This window comes from Sabethes cyaneus, chromosome 2, assembly GCF_943734655.1.
Source record: "Sabethes cyaneus chromosome 2, idSabCyanKW18_F2, whole genome shotgun sequence".
Taxonomy (NCBI): domain Eukaryota; kingdom Metazoa; phylum Arthropoda; class Insecta; order Diptera; family Culicidae; genus Sabethes; species Sabethes cyaneus.
Window position 1 is genome coordinate 6,563,852 of NC_071354.1, and position 16,368 is coordinate 6,580,219.

General features: G+C 39.3%; 2 protein-coding genes across 2 annotated transcripts; both read right to left on the reverse strand.

Moving 5' to 3' along the window:
• Window positions 1–360: 360 nt before the first annotated feature.
• LOC128733426 (uncharacterized) lies at window positions 361–5,383 on the reverse strand (the record flags this gene model as incomplete). Its single annotated transcript, XM_053826999.1, has 4 exons — window positions 361–371; window positions 4,453–4,884; window positions 5,045–5,194; window positions 5,269–5,383. Coding segments are annotated over 4 exons (708 nt in total), but the record flags the coding sequence as incomplete, so codon positions are not given.
• A 9,979-nt stretch (window positions 5,384–15,362) lies between these two features.
• On the reverse strand, window positions 15,363–15,962 carry LOC128733431 (uncharacterized). The gene has a single exon (XM_053827006.1). It carries the CDS (start codon window positions 15,960–15,962, stop codon window positions 15,363–15,365), a length of 600 nt encoding a protein of 199 aa, XP_053682981.1.
• Between the last annotated feature and the right edge of the window lie 406 nt (window positions 15,963–16,368).

Sequence of the window (16,368 nt, forward strand, 5' to 3'; positions counted from 1 at the left end):
AAGATTTTTCGGAATTCGAAAGATTACCAAAAATCGATTCCGATTATTCACTGAAAGCTTTAGAACAAAATATAGCAAATTCCTTGTTTGCAGACAAATATTTTAGATATTTTCAGATAACGTTTAGATTGAATGGCAAGCGCGAAGGTGCATCATTCTTCAGGACAATAATTCGAAAACTCACGATGCCTGTTATTTTTTTACCTTATTCGTGGAAGGGAAACAAACGTGCTGCACTTCCATCAGACTCAGGAGAGCAATCAAGTTTTCAGAGATCTTTTCCGGAGTTTATCAATTTTATATATCGTTTGGTACATGCTGCTGACTTTTCCTATACGCGAGAGCGTAATGATCAGTTATTTAAGGATTTTCTGAGATATAAAAACACAGAGTTCAAACGGTTTATCGAAGGATATGGGGATCACCGGGCATCAAGTTCAAGAAAGAGGAGGCAACCAAAAGTTTCCAAGACAGTTGAAATTTCGCATATTCCTTCAAAGCTTCAATGTGTAACCTTCGTTTACATATTTTTTATAAAATTAACTCTGCCAATTTAACATGCTTTTTTCAATCTGCTCATAATTCCCAATCCAAATTTCCTAAGTCCATCTCTGAGCAAGCTGTCGACTGTGTGATTGATAGCGCTCCAAACCTTCGGGTGGAGCGGTCACTCACACGGGTAAGCTTGTTCGGGCATATCTAAAACAACCTGAGTAAGCTGTCTACTGAGTGGGTGATAACCCTCCAAGTCTCTCGCTTTGCGAGGGGCGGACGGGTCACTCACTTAGGAAAGCTCTCTCGGGCATAGTTCAACAGGTTTGAGTTAGCAGTCAACGACGTGAGCGATATCCCTCCAAGTCTGTCGCAGTGCGACCGGGACGGACGGATCACTCACTTCGGATAGCTCTCTCAATTATCTGCCAGAGAAACGGTGATGCGATCGACTGGGTGAGTTATATCCCTCCACGTCTGGCGTCTCTCGTCTGGGACGGAGCGGTAACTCACTCGGGAAGGCCTTTTCAAATACAACCAAAGATTCCTCTGTAAGTGGGATAACCCTCCACGTCCCCGATAGACGGAGGGGTCCCCCCCCCACAGGGTTGCCCACAGATACCATGAGAAACACAACCAAGGTATTCAGAGCCATAGGGTATTATACAGTAAATAATGGTTGCCAGGACAAAAGATTGTTAAAAATTGAAAAACTTTTAAAGATTCAATTTTTAACTGACCGAACTTATAAAAGGGTTCAGGCTCGATGAACATATCATTTGATGTTTGGAAAAGTAAACGACAATAGTGCGCGAGAATCGTTTTGTCCGTTACTATTTTAAAAATATATTTATATCGATTTGATTATTGTCGGTGAGATAAAAAGGAAGATTTTGTCGTGTGTTGTGTAAAGTTAAAAGGACTAAACTAGGTAATTGTCAAGGGGTTAAAAAAAAGTGTATTGTGGAAAGTAAAAAGTCTATTGTAAAATCTATTGTTTATTCTAGTGTTAAGCTATAAAAACACAGAAAGAGCTAAAAGCGAACAATTTACAAACACGTAACGAAGAAACAAACGTGGATAAAAAGAATTATAAAAGTAATAGTGCCGATATACAAGGAAAAAAAAAGGTAAAAATAGTTTTAAGCAAATTATAAAATGTGCAAAAGTAAACTAAGGCTGGTGTAGGAAAAACTAAGGCTGGTGTGTGAAAAAGGCTAATATCCCTCGAAAAGGTCCTCGAGGGACCTTTTATTCTTGGACTATTTCACAGGCGCAGAACATCAGCGCTAGCAACTGTACCCAGTGAGCCTGCGTGCCCGTCAGCATTCGGCGCAGAGCGAGTGAATCGGTGTTCTTGGCCGTTGGATCGTTTGGTACAGGCCGAGTCGCAATACCATCCGGTGTCTACTGCTGACCGTACCCGCCGCAAAAGCCTCCCTGCGGCTAATTCAACATATCTGAAATTCGAACACCCTTGCGTTGTGTAACGTAGCTGTTGATACACTCATTGCGGGACGAGAACAATACCCCGTATCATCAAGCTACGGTAGCCGAGGCCACTTTGACCACATTAACATCAAAATTGCCGTGTGTGGAAAAACCGTCGTCGGTGTTGAGAGGAGAAGGTCGTTCCACCAGCCTTAGATAAGCAAGTAACCTAGATTTAAGCCAAAATTGTCGGGAGAGGGCAAATAAACCTGTAAATTGTATACATAATCTAGAGTTTTACCAACAGCGTCACCGTCCTCTAATTTTATCTTCACCTTGATTGTAAATTTCGTTTGCGAGCTCGAAAGGAGTTTCAGTCCTGTTCGTTTATTTTTCTCCTGAGGTGTGACCCGAATATAAACTCGATCATTGTGTTTCTGGTAGCATTATTCATCGTGATATTATCCTGATTGTTGGTTGATTTCCATCGGTTTCTGTTTGCGACGGAAACACTTATTGTATTGAGGAATAGCCGTGACGCACAACCGTTTCTATCCGTTTTAGCACCATTACCCTTCCCTTCCCTTTCCCTTCCCGCTGAGCAGTTTGAAGGGTTACAAATGCGTGTTATCAAATGACAGTGAATGTACAACACCAGAGCAAATGTGCGAAAATGGTAATGAGTCATTCAATAATGAATTTGTTTCTCTTGAAGAGCATTATGCAGATTGAACCAATATGTTTGTGAGGCTATGACATAACCCAAAGAAATTAAATAATATTGACAAGAAGAACAAAAGAAATGGTCTTATTTTGATGTTTTTTATTTATAAATAAAAAGCATTAAATCATTAAAGTGTATGAATGAGTGGAAAGAAAGCCACTTTAGGTAAAGCAATATCCTGACAATTAATTTTTACCATTTTACAAATTATTTTGTCGAGTTTATATACATGAAAATCTGGTTTGTGTTCCAGGTTTGATCCATAAATATATAATGATGAAGAAACAATTGGTCTTAAAAATAAGTCGAAAAGGTTTATGAGCGGTTTTCCAATTAGCGAAATATCACTTGATGAAGTGTGTTTGGCAATATAACTCACTGAAATAATATTCAAGCTATCTGTGAGAATCCACTGATCCACATTTGATTGCGTGTCGATACAAAAGTTTTTCGTACCGTCATCCGGGGATACTTGCAACACCGGGGTAACTTGCAACACTTCTGCGCATCGCGCTTTTGACAGCTCTAACGCATTTGTTTGTTAACGTAACCATTTGCACCCAATGCCATTTTAAAGAAGAGACGTTTACCTATTGTTTAGTTAGGTTTAATCCATTACATAATTGTTTTGCTTGTTTTTATACGATTGGAAAATAATTTCACTTTCAGAGCAGAAAAAATGGATGTGCAAAGTTGCGTCAGTTCATTGACATGGAATTATTTTTTATTGTTTGGTTCCTGTACACAATAAGTGCATCATATAAGATAATAAATAGCAACTTTGAGCTTTGTTTATATTTTGAACTTGGAGAAGAAACGATGAATTCGTGTTGTTACTTCCAATATGGCGCGGCTTGCAGCACTTGTTGAAAGGAAAATTATCGTAATAGACAGTATGTACAAAGTAAGTTTGCATCTGTACGATGTTATTTTGTCTACCACCATCACCAGAAAAATTAAAATTGTGAAAAATTTCACGTGCCTTGAAACGGCAATTTGGAGTTCGCCGACATGCTGCATTTTCACCGAATATCTTTAAAAAGGCGATAGACGAAATTGGGAAACAAAAAACGCCTCCAGTATCTCTTGTTTTACTATAAATACATTCAAAATATCTAAAAATAGTCATTCACGGTTTGAAATCAGATATAAAATCATAAGAAACGCAAAATCAGAAAAATGTTGCAAGTAACCCCGTTTACTGGGTAACTTGCAACACCCCTATTTTCGGTTCAATCTACAGATTCATTTAGTTTTATATTTTTTCTCATAATCATAAATCAAAAGTACTGACCACTATACAAGTTTTGGTTACTTACACTTGGACCTAAACGGTATACTTCGAAAGTTATACCAAGTCAAAGTTCAAAAGTGTTGCAAGTATCCCCGGATGACGGTACCAACAAACAAATACAATTCGGAAATATCGGTTATGCATGATTTCAGTGATGAGTTCATGATATTTGTTGTAGAAACTTTATGTTTTAAAACTGGACGCTGCGTTTTAGTAGGGTTACGAGGCTTGTTGTTAGATGTATTCGACTGTATTTCCCAAATCCTTCGAGCGACTTGTGCTAGTGGCAGTTTACCGTTTCGAATCAGTCTTTTCAAACCAAATAATTTAGATTCAAAGGGGTAGGCGTCGAATGTTCCTAAAGGTCCGAATCTCTTGACGTCGTCAATTAAATGTGTTAAATTATGCATATTACTGCAGAACATCTGTTCTCCATACAAAGTCCTGACACCTTTCAAAAAATCAGTTATTAAACTTTGGGCAACGTCTAAGTTTTGCGGGTTTAATTTACTTCTTATGCAAATTTGGATCGCGCAATAGAAATTCAGGAAATGATCTAGAATTTTTTCACTGGTGAAAAACTTTTTCAATACTATGACACTCAGATATAACAGAAAAGTTCGGAATTCTGTGCCTTTCCAACGAGGAATGTGTTTCAGTCCGCGTACCAGCCGTTGAAACTCACGAGGTAGTTTGCATGACTTCAAAAACAATGAAATATCGTCCAATTGTTTTCCTGACCATTTTGCTTTATGGTTATTAAGAGTGCCTGACTTCCAACCATTCAGTAAACGTTTCGTTATTCCCAAATCAATCAGATGTAGTGCATCACCGATTGGAAAGTCTTTCACCATATCTACCCTATTAATTTTTTCAAGAATACTGTCGAATTTATGATGACCGTCATAAACTCTCGAGCGAAATTCCTTGTCGTTTCTAAGACCTGCACTGATTTCAGGAAAAATCATCGTTCTATAGATGTGAGAGTACTCTCCCTCGGTAACGCATTTCAAGCATGAATTGTAGCCATTGTGACCAATCACTCCAAAAAATGAAAAAAAAAGCAAATTAAATTTCGAAAATTAACGCTACAGGGTAATAACCTCGGAGCATTGACCGTGCTGGTGTGTCACATATAAAGCATCGAACTTTAACTGCCACTGTAACTTTTTCAATTTTGAGTCCATTTTGAAGAATCTCATTCAACTCCTCAACGAATGAGGATAAAAAAGCATTTACATCTTTTGGTTTAGCTAAAAATAAAACATGTTTTCTGTCAGCACAGCTTGAAATCAGCATTGTCCATTGGTCGATAAACAGTTCTTACATTCTCCAGAGAAGATGCCGACTATCAATGGTGACATTAGTTGGTTCAATTCATGAATGTTTACAAGGATAGGCCAAAAATATGTCGTTGAACTTTTAAATGTAGGCAACCCGAGGGAGTGGTTTCAAACTGAGTAAACGCAGTTTTGAGAGCTTTTTGCAACCCGTAGTGCCAATATTCACCACCAATATTTTCATCTGTTTTGATATTAGTATCTCGCGGTGTGCCCACTAATGTTCGTGCATCTTTTGGAAGAAGATTATCCGGAATGTGTGATTTTAGGATACCGAGCAAAGAATTCAAAGCCACATGCTTTATTTGGAATGTTATAGCCCAATCTTTCAATTCTTCTCGAAACGCTAACATATCATTTTTTTCCTGACATTATGTTGTTTTCTTCGACTTCACTTTCTATATCGGAAGCTTCCGAATTATTCGCTGCTTGTTCCACAACATTAAAACATTTTTCTTGATGATTGTTGTTCATAAACAAGGGTGAATCAGATCTTATGCTGAATTCACCGATATTTCGGTTCGCTTTAACTTTTTTGGCTTGTTGAATTATTATTTTTTTCTTTTTAGCGAAATTACCATTCCGCTTGATTTTTAGCCACAGTTGTTTATCATTGTCACTAATATAACTAATGAAACTCATTTTTTATTGAAACCTTTTATCGAATCTACAAATTATCGTGGAATATTTGTTGCGAAAATGTTACTAGTTGACTTTTTTGCGAATGGTTTTTCAGTAACTGAAAATTAACCATAATGTGACAAACAAATTTGAAAGTAAGGTTTTAATTTTGTCTCTGAGTAACTATTTAGTAACTACTCAAGAATTTCGTTACCGCAAAACGAAATGTAACTATATTTAATTTTATGTAACCGAATTTGTTACAGGCATCCTAAATGTAACTACTGTGTAACCTTTTTTTTTATTTTTTTATTATAAAATTAGTTACAAGTGCTACTTGGGTATATGAAGATAAAAGAATTTTTCTTTACTTTACTGCTCTAGTGAATTTTTAGATAGTGCATAGATAGTATTTCATGAAAGAGACTTACGTAGTCCTACGTCAACCAGGCAATCGTGTCTTCTGCACAACCCCTCTGATTTTTTTTAAATGTAAGCCAAAAAAATTGGAGGGGGGGCAAGAGTCCCTGCCCCCGCCCCCTGGCTACGGAGCTGTTAGGAGACTACGGTGGGCCGGCCACGTCACAAGGATGCCGAACGACTGCGCAGTGAAATCCGTTCTCTTCAAGAACCCCACCGGTACCAGGAATAGAGGGGTCCAACGTGCTCTAGATGGCTCGATCAGGTTGAAACCGACTTGCGTGTGTCGAGACGCGCAACAAATTGGTGACGATTAGCCCAGGACCGAGTACAATGGAGAGGTGCCATCCCGGTTTTCGGCTGCTAAGTCATCAACATGGTATAAAAATCTTGTCTCGAGTAAATATAGTTTCAACGAATTTCCTGAATATTGTTTAGGTTACCGCCTAACGGCCGAAAATACCCACACGTACCCTTCTTTTATCGGAGACAAATTGCTTTAGAAATATTTGGACAAATTATTCAAAGAGCCATCCTGATGTCTTGAAGTAAACCAGAGGGAAAGAGCTACCTCCGGGTATTCAAGGTTATCATATTTTCGGACTGGAATTAAGGGCAGTTTCAAAGATCGATTCAATTTTACTTCAAGCAATGACATTTCATAATATAAATCAATTGTCAGAAAAAAATTATCTCACATTGCGGTAAAAATTGTCTTCTATCGAAGTTGTTTTACGTCGAGGTTGTCTTATCCCGGGATACCTCGGTAGGTCTAATTATGCTGTATTACCAATAATAATTGACAATTAGGTTGCGAAACGTTGTTCTACTTTGCCACAATACTCGCTGCAGAACAGAAAGCATTAGACCTCAGTTTCAGCTAGCCAGTGCCCAACAATGCGGTTTGCTTCAGTTGTTTTTAGCAGCTTTTTGCTGCTTGGTTCCGTTTCGACGCGTTCACTCGAACCTGTGAGATCGAAAATAATTTTTGCATTCTGCAATTCGGCCCCGAAGCTATATTCCTTCAACATATTGAGACATCCTGAAACGTTGGAAGTTTATCTAAAGACTGTTTCTGACTCATGGCCCTCGGCAAGCTTTTGCGCCAGATGTAAATGCACCGTAGAGTTTCTTACAAATCACCGGTACATTGGCTTCGTTAGCCAATATTTCATTCTGGCTGTTCGATTTTCCTCGCTTCATGGGGTATTTTTCATCGTGTCGAACCGGGATGGCACCTGCAAGAGATTGTACATACCGGATGCAGTAGTACTGGATAGCCGGGAAAGTTCCCCAGCAAAACTCGGCTTAGCAAACTGCACAACCAGCGAGCAACTGATTGATTATTACGTTCCGGTTGTTGACAGCGTTGACAGTTCTGGCAAGGGCAGTTGGTCCGAGCAACTCGTTGACTGTTTGGAATCTGCGATGTGCAAGCTCGGTCCATTCGGAGACGCTTTCAATCGGGCTGTAGGCCGTTGCATTGGTGAATCTTACATCATCGGAGAAGAAACCGCTACTGACCTTCCGCCAACGGACGACGATGGTTGCGGTAAATGTTGGAGTATTATGGGAGTCGCGGTGCTGTTGGTAAATGCTGTAGTCATACTGTGCTTCATGGCAGCTCAATAAGCTTAAAATTGTGTGTTTGTGGTCGATTTTGGCATTTGACATTTGCGATTTTGCATCAATCTGAATTAACAAATTTGAAAACATGGATTGTGACTCCGGATTTTTATGATGATAATGATGATGATGATGGTGATGATGAAAAAATGCTTTCTGATTAATTGGACAGTATTTCAGGCCTATTGTGATAGTAAGCGAAACCTATTTCGGTACTAAAAATAATGTCGAAATATACTGAGTACTGAGTGCGACATTAATTACCCACAACCCATATCAGAATGTTTTATTGGACTAATGGAACTTTACGTTACGTTTAATGAAATTTCAGGATTCTTCCTGTTGCTCACAGCTGCAATCGTTCCGAGCGGGATAGATTGCCTTTTTCATAACATTAATAATGAACGGAAAATTCACCTTTCTTGAACACCACGTTTCCTATAAATTTATGCCGTGGATTCGGGTCTACTACAGTTTTACTCAATTCTCAACACCCAATGCAGCCGGATACCGTTGTTTACTGTGTTCTCCTGTTTGGGTTCGGATTAGCATTCGATCTCGAATCCGACACGATCCAAGCCCAACTAGATATCAAGTACTGTGATTCATCACCCAAATCAAGATTTTTCAACATCACCATCAATCCTAAAACGGTTGAAATTTATTTAGAACTTTCTTCAAATATACAAAGTGATTCAACCTTCATTCACAATTGTGAGTGTACAATGGAGTGGCTTTTAGAGCCACTGTTCCAGTCAACAGTCGACCTAAACAAATTTGTAGTTATAACTGTGGAATACTCGACAATTATGGGAACATTGTATATTATATCAAACAGAAAGGGTAAATGTTGGACAGTAAACATTCCGGATATCGCCGAATTTACCAGTAAAAGTTTTATAGAAGAACTCAATTCATTTCACTGCTACACTGGTGGCGTTCGTCTAGGTTCAATTGAGGTTGACGTTCCTTTAACGATTTACAATGGCAGCAATGGCACGATGGCCAATACCAGCATGGTTTGGTCGTCGCAGCTTCGTGGCTGTCTGGAATTAACGTTCTGCCAATTTGGCCCAATGAGAGCTTTCGAACAGAAACAGGATATAGCCAGCTGTTATCGAGCCTACCTCGAGGCGACGCCGGAATTACGAGGCAACGTTGCCTACAAACCCTTAGCCATCGTAGGGACCGTTCTGTTGCTAGTGATGGTTGTTGTCATTTTGATTATCATGACGACGAAAAATTACCGCATAATAACGGAGAATTGAACCGACTATTTTGAGCAGTAGACAAAAGTTGTGAAATTCACAATAAAATTAATAAATGTTAGCTCAGTTGTCATTCATTGCGTTTCATTCTACCCTAAACGGATCATATTCTGCGTATCATGATTCTCCCGCTCTTATTATTGCTAGCAGCAACGTGTAGTCGACCAACTATTGAGTATATTTCTAGTTTTGTAAACCACCAACCAGATTAGGAAACTGCACTAAACTTTGACAACATTTTTTGTTAGACTTTGTTCTTAATGGTGGAACGAATTTCGGGTAGATTCTGGGCCAGATTTTGGATCAGATTTTATACCATCTATTGGACTACACTCTGAGCCATAACCGAATTTCAGACCAGGACCTGGACCACATTTTAGTGCACATTTTTTTATCAGATCAAATCGGATCAAATTTTGGACAAAATTCCCGAACTGGACCAGGTTATAAACCAGATTTTGGGCCACATTTTTGATCAGTTTTGTTTTGGGTTCGATGGGCCACAGTTTTTTTTATCAATTCCTAAATCACCAACCAAATTTTGTAGTTTAGTGGAACACTATTTCTATTAACGTGTGTTTCAGATTTAGGAACAGTTTCGGGCTAGACTCTGGACCAAATTTTAAACCACATTTTCAAATAATCAAATCAGATTTTGGACTACATTTTTATCAGATTCTAGACCAAATTTTGAATAATGTTGATTGATTGTGGACCTTGTTCTGATTCTGGACACTTTTTTGTCAAATTTTGGGCCAGATTTTGAATCAAATTTGGGTCCTGGATTCTTGAATTGGACTTTAACATAAACCAGATATGAGCCACATTTTTAATCAGATTTCATACCATCAAATAAATTTTGGATCAGGTTTTGAACCAGATTCTAGATCTGGAATGCGGACCGCCAGATATGTGCCAGATTTTGGAACAGATTTGAATCAGATTTTGGACTACATTTTTATCAAATTTGGAGCAGGTTTTGGATATTTATACCATACTAGTTGAGCCCGAATCTTAGGATCCTGAAAATATAAATGTCTGCTCAGAATTCAGAAAACTGTGGATACATTCCATTGGCCAGTGTTTACGAAGATGTTTAATCTTTGTATTAGTTCTGTTGAACCACCAAAATTGAAAGGCACCGGACCTGTCAAATGAACAGCTTTATTGTGTGTAAGACAGCTTCAAATCTATTTAATTAGACATATTTTAATTAACATTTAACATAATTAGTTATATTAATACGTACAAATCAGTGGACATTTTACACTTTTCCAATTTCGCGGTCAACAGTATAGGTTTAGTTCTTCTCCTACATAATTAGGTATAATTTAGTGTCTAGGTTCAATATTTATGATTAAGTATTTAGTTTCATAAGTTTTAATAACTATTTACCGTAGCTAGCCGTACTATTTATAGATTTAAGTTATATTGTAGCACGAAAAGTATTTAACTTTAACACTTTTAGTATAAGACGATTAAACCCGCATGTGCCGCATTCACCGATTTACATTTGTTCTATGTACGTACTGACAGACCTTATCTAGCGTAGAGCCCGTAATTAGTGATCGACATCGGACCGGGTAAAGTCCGGAAAGTCCGGTCCGATACCCGGTCCGAAGTCCGATCGGAACGAAATTTTTGAGTCCGATTTTTTATCGGACCGGAACCGGAACGAAGCGTTCCGGAACCGGACCGGACCAGGTCTTCCGTTGAAAGTCCGGAAAAGTCCGGAGCACTTTTGATCGTAAAACTGACCGCAGTGGAAACGATGACTAGGACTTGCTTTGTATGCTTAAAACTAATTTCCTTTCACTTCCTCAGTATTGAGGAAAGGCAATAATTTCGCTAGCAATAATACACTTTCTGTTGAAGGCTCCAAAACAAGTCCAGCGAATCGATTTATTTTTGAAAAATTAGAAAATATCTGTGGGTCTTAAAACCGAACGTTTCGCAGCATCGGTTCGTGCCTTATGATCCCTCAAAATTTAATTTCAAAGGTAACCGATATTCACGCTTATGGTCCAATATGAAAGATAACTCAATAGTTTCATCGGATTTTTCAAAATTATCGTATAGGTTTAGGCCGAAGAGTCTCAGATTTTCATGAAATTTTGCTTACGAGTATAGGATGTTAACTTTTTAATGAAAACAATATCCTGTCCTATTTTCCCAGAAAACTCCACTAGAAATTTTTCGATTTTTTCGAACACAGCTCATTTCGAAAGTTTATAGTTTTAAAACCAAGCATTGCAGAACAATTTTTTTTATGAAAATGCAATAAAATTTTCTCAGCAATCCAGGAAAAATATTAGTTGGAACAAGCTTTCCACATCATTTTCTATGACGGTGCAAAATTCTAATCAAATGTTGGAAAGCCCATGTTCTAAGTCTTAAGAAATTTTGAAATATAGTGGACTCTCGGAAAAGTTAATCGATTGGTGAATGGGTCGATTAACTTTTTCGAAATATTACCTTTTGTGAGTAGTCCTAAGAGTCATTGAAAATGATAAACACAAAAGCGAAAAATATATTCTCGGATGCAGAATACTCATTTTTAAGTATCTGGAAGTTGTAACATAAAGAAATATGTAGCAAGATCTTTATGAAATAATGCTTCCCTACGATAAAACTGAACCTTGTCGTGGTGTAGGGCTTTGTGGGTATATGTCAAAATACTTTTGTGATTTCAAGAGGAACTCGGGGTGAAAATTTACCAAATGCGATTGTTGCGTTGTTCAGAAAGTGCTTTTATTCCGTTTAAGAATAAGGCCAGTATGGGGATCTCTGATAATTAATAGATGAATGTTTTTGGGATTCATCCCTATTTACAGCTGTCACAAATATGTCCGAAAAATGTCGGATTGGTTGGCTTAGGGCTAGTAAGGGGATGTAAGTGGGATACCAGATCCTGTTGGATGCCGAAGGACCACTCTATAATGATTACGGGTATAATAATAGAAGTGCTTAGATAGCAGATGGGAAAATTAGGTCAATTCGTGTCGTGTGTTCGAGTCTCGGCTGGGCGGTGCTGCTAAATAGTCAGTAGGATTTTTGCACTGACCCCGTGGCTGACCTGTGCTCTGATGGCCGGCCGCGGGGTCTGTCGATAGGGAGGGGTTGAGTCTTAGAGAGACGTTTAAGCCCACAGCTTTACTGCACTAGCTCTTTGGTCTCGAGGGTAGGAAGGCGGGTGCGTCTCTATAAAGCTTTATAAGCTCTAAAACTTCTGTCGACTACCGCGAACGTCCGAGTTGTACTGCGCTCAATTTACTGTGTATCTTGGGACAGTGCATAAATGCTGGGGGAATGAAAGATTCAATTTGCCCTGATAAGTTGATAACCGCCAATGCTCCGAAATTTGTCTTTCCTATTAGTTCATTTGTCGTTGTTTGTGTTAGAAAATAGAAAGCGGCCGCGCGGTTGATGACCGGTGTCAGACGGGGCTGACGAATCCTCCACTTCACTATACTACATTTTACAACTCAAGTATGACCGCATTTCAAGGTCAAGAATAAAAATATGAGATTAGTTTAACTCAAGTAGTACAAAAAGTCCAAAGCACATTTACAAATTCGATCTATCATTTTTCTTCTCATCATCATCATCATTATCATCATCATCGTCATCATTATATTTCAAATATGGCATTCCGGCCTTTCGCAGAGAGATCTTAGAGCCAGTTCATGGAGTCTACGCAGGGCCGGACTTGGGACTCTACCTGTTTTTAAGTGGGCGACATTGCCTGCCTCGTCAGGTATAACTGATGTTTGAGGTCTCCCTGACACTTTGTTAACATCACAAAAGGGCTCAGCGCAGAGTGTTATATGCTACTAGCTGACCCGGCAAACTTCGTATTGCCACAAATTAAAATGTGTTGTACATAAATCGTGAATCTGTCACAATCTCGAGTTTAGCAAGTTTCTGAGGAGCTCAACCTAAGATAACTCATTTTGGCAGTTACGTCACTATGAGAGCACGGGTATTTTAATTTACAAATTTTCAATTTTTCCTAACAATAAAGTAGAAAACAATCCCCCTGTTAAGCGGATAGCACTTAAATATGCGCCGTGATTGTATAACATTTCGCTGAATACCATTTCGCGAAAAACCTTACGCGGAATGTCCCATTTCACGGAAAACCTTTTCATGAAAAGTACCATTTCGATCCTCGGGGTGATCCTCTCCTCACTCGTTGTCGCTCGTTCGGATCCAACTGAAGGAAAGTAATAGAGGTAGACCTAGGAAAACAAATCAACCTAGACAGAGCTGATTTCTGCGGGGGGCTGCAGAAAGTTTTTGGTGGTCTTGTTATTGTCTGTTATGTTTTATGGAAAAGTCATGACAAAAAAATCCTGCCTACAAAATCCCCCACATGCCGAATTTGGTTCCATTTGCTTGATTAGTTCTCGAGTTATGAGGAAATTTGTATTTCATTCCCCTAAAGGGGGAGGGGTCATAATTCCCCTCCTAAAGATAAGAAGAGTGCACCATTAAAAAAAATTATCTCCAAATATACCCTTATGTCAAGTTTTAATCTATTTGCCTGATTAGCTCTCGAGTTATGCAGAATTTGTGTTTGATTTGTATGGGAGCCCTCCCTCTTGGTGGGGGGAGGGGTCTCTGACCATCATAAGAACCTTCCTCGGCCCCAAAAATCCTACAATGCAAATTTTCACGCCGATCGGTTCAGTAGTTTTCAATTCTATAAGGAACTTACCGACAGACAGACAGACAGAAATCCATTTTTATAGGTATAGAAGATTAAGCGACCAGTTAGATAACCCGAAAAAAAGAAAAAAAACCTCTTTATGGAATAATACTTAGTTCCTTTCAGTAAATTTAAAATAGTCGGTTATACTAGTTAACTTTTGATTTTTCGAAATCAACGCCAACGTTTTGGTAATGTTCGCGTTTATTTTTCGTCCCTGCTGTTCCTTCTTTAGCATTTAAAATTCAATCTAAGTTTGCGCTTTTCCAGTATGTTATCAAAAATCCTGAGAAAAGCATGTGCCCGTATTGAACTGTTGCTACAACTGTCCGGTACAAGAGTTTAATTTAATCCCAGTTATGATGAGACTCTGTAAGAAACTGTGAAAAGGCGTTAAGAAATCGAAAAAGGAGAATTAAAGATAGAAGGAAACCACACGTGTGTGAATGAACGCTTTGGATAACCAAAAAATTTAAACTCTCAGAAAAGTTAAGGCAAAAATTGCATGTGTTGCATGGGAGCTAATATTCGCTTAACTTTTCTGAACAATTAACTTTTCAGAGAGTTAACTTTTCCAAGAGTCCACTGTATTTTTTTCTTATTAGATAATTCATTTATCTGTTAAGGCCCAAACAGAATGCAGCGTTAACGCATCCGTCAGCGTCAATTTGACAGTAAACCCATGGGAAAACTGTCAGAATAACGCTGACGGACGCGTTGACGCAGCATTCTGTTTGGCCCTTTAGTGTCAAAAATTTCACTGCAGTGATTTTTTTTTTCTACAGGAGTTTTCCACCACCGTGAGAAATATTTTTTCCAACTGGTATTTTTGTCAAGTGGCTAAGAATTTTTTGCCGTTTCATAAAACAAATTGTTCAAAAGTTATAAACTTTTGAAGCAAGTGATGTCCGAGAAAACTGTAAAATTTGATTGGAAGTTTCCTGAGAAAATAAAAAATCGCGAATTTGAATTAATTTTCAAATTCAAAGATTCAGAACATAAACTGGCGATTGACAGGCAATTATTTAATTAAAAGCTGACTTTCATGTCTAAAAGTGTACCATTCCATGATTGGTAAGCTACCAAGCATCAGTTAATGGTGTCGCATTTCCATTTTTTTTAAATTATCCGTTTCAGGCCGGTTAGCGTTTAGTAGTTACGGAAGGTTCCACACATTCAAAGCTTTGCCTTTGACATTTACCTATTTTTTAAAAATTGGTCAATTTTGCATCCGGACAATTTCGGACTTCCGGACCGGAATCGGACCGGAACCGGAACAGAGCTAAATCGGACCGGAACGAAATCGGACCTAAAAAATTCGTTCCGATTTTTTACCGGACCGGACCGGACCGGAACCCGGACTTCAATTTTCATTCCGATGTCGAACACTACCCGTAATGTGTAGACTGGGTACATGTAACTCGTTGCGTTACGGTTACAACCGTGTTGCCGGTTCACTCGATGTCCCTGTAGCAACATCCTCCCCCGGGTGTGGTCCTCGTGCTCCGATGACCTCACTGTTACCGTTAACATCGAGTACTGCGAGTTTAGATACCGGTCGATGAAAGACTCCTCCAGCGGTCTGGACTATAGCCTGTCGCACTTGGCTATCCGACGTTTTTATCACCTCGATTACCGTCCCTCGCATCCATCCATTTCGTTTACCTTCGTCCACTATCAATACCAGGTCTCCGTCTTTTACTGGTCGAGACTCAGCAAACCATTTGGGTTGTTTTCGGATTACTGGAAGGAACTCCTTCAGCCAACCTCGCCAGAACCGGTTGAGTTGGCGATGGATATGATGCCAAGACTCCAGAGATGCTCCCTGCTGAGGCACAGTATGCACGGTTGGTTGCTTGACTCCATTGGAGCTCCCGATCAAAAAATGGTTTGGAGTAAGTGGTCTGGTATTTACAATTCCCTCTGCCTCTACGATCATAGTTTGCAAATCTTCGTCATTGAGCTTTCCCTCGGCATATGCATTCCCGATCGCAGTCTTTACTGAGCGGACCAGTCGCTCCCACGCACCGCCCATGTTTGGAGCACTAGGTGGAATGAAGGTCCACTGTGTATTAGCGTTAGTGAATGTTGCTGATATCTCGTCGTTGATCTGTTTCCGAAGCAGTCGTTCGGTTCCATGGAAGTTTGTAGCATTGTCGCTGAAAAACTCTCTGGGTGCTCCACGATGGCAGACGAAACGCCGAATGCAGGAGATACACGACGATGTGGACAAGCTGTATGCGACTTCAAGGTGGAGCGGCCCTGTTTAACTAGCAGCGGCCCGAAGTAGTCCACTCCGACGTAACTGAATGCACGATCATGTACAGCTAATCGTGCGAATGGCAATGTTGCCTTCGGGGGAACTGTCGGAAGTGCTTTCCGAACTTTACAAAGTTGGCAATTTCGTTCAACAGCTTTCACTACGGATCGAAGTCTTGGTA

Coding starts and splice junctions, on each gene's coding strand:
- LOC128733431 (XM_053827006.1), bottom strand. CDS start 15,962: ATGGGCGGTGCGTGGGAGCGACTGGTCCGCTCAGTAAAGACTGCGATC.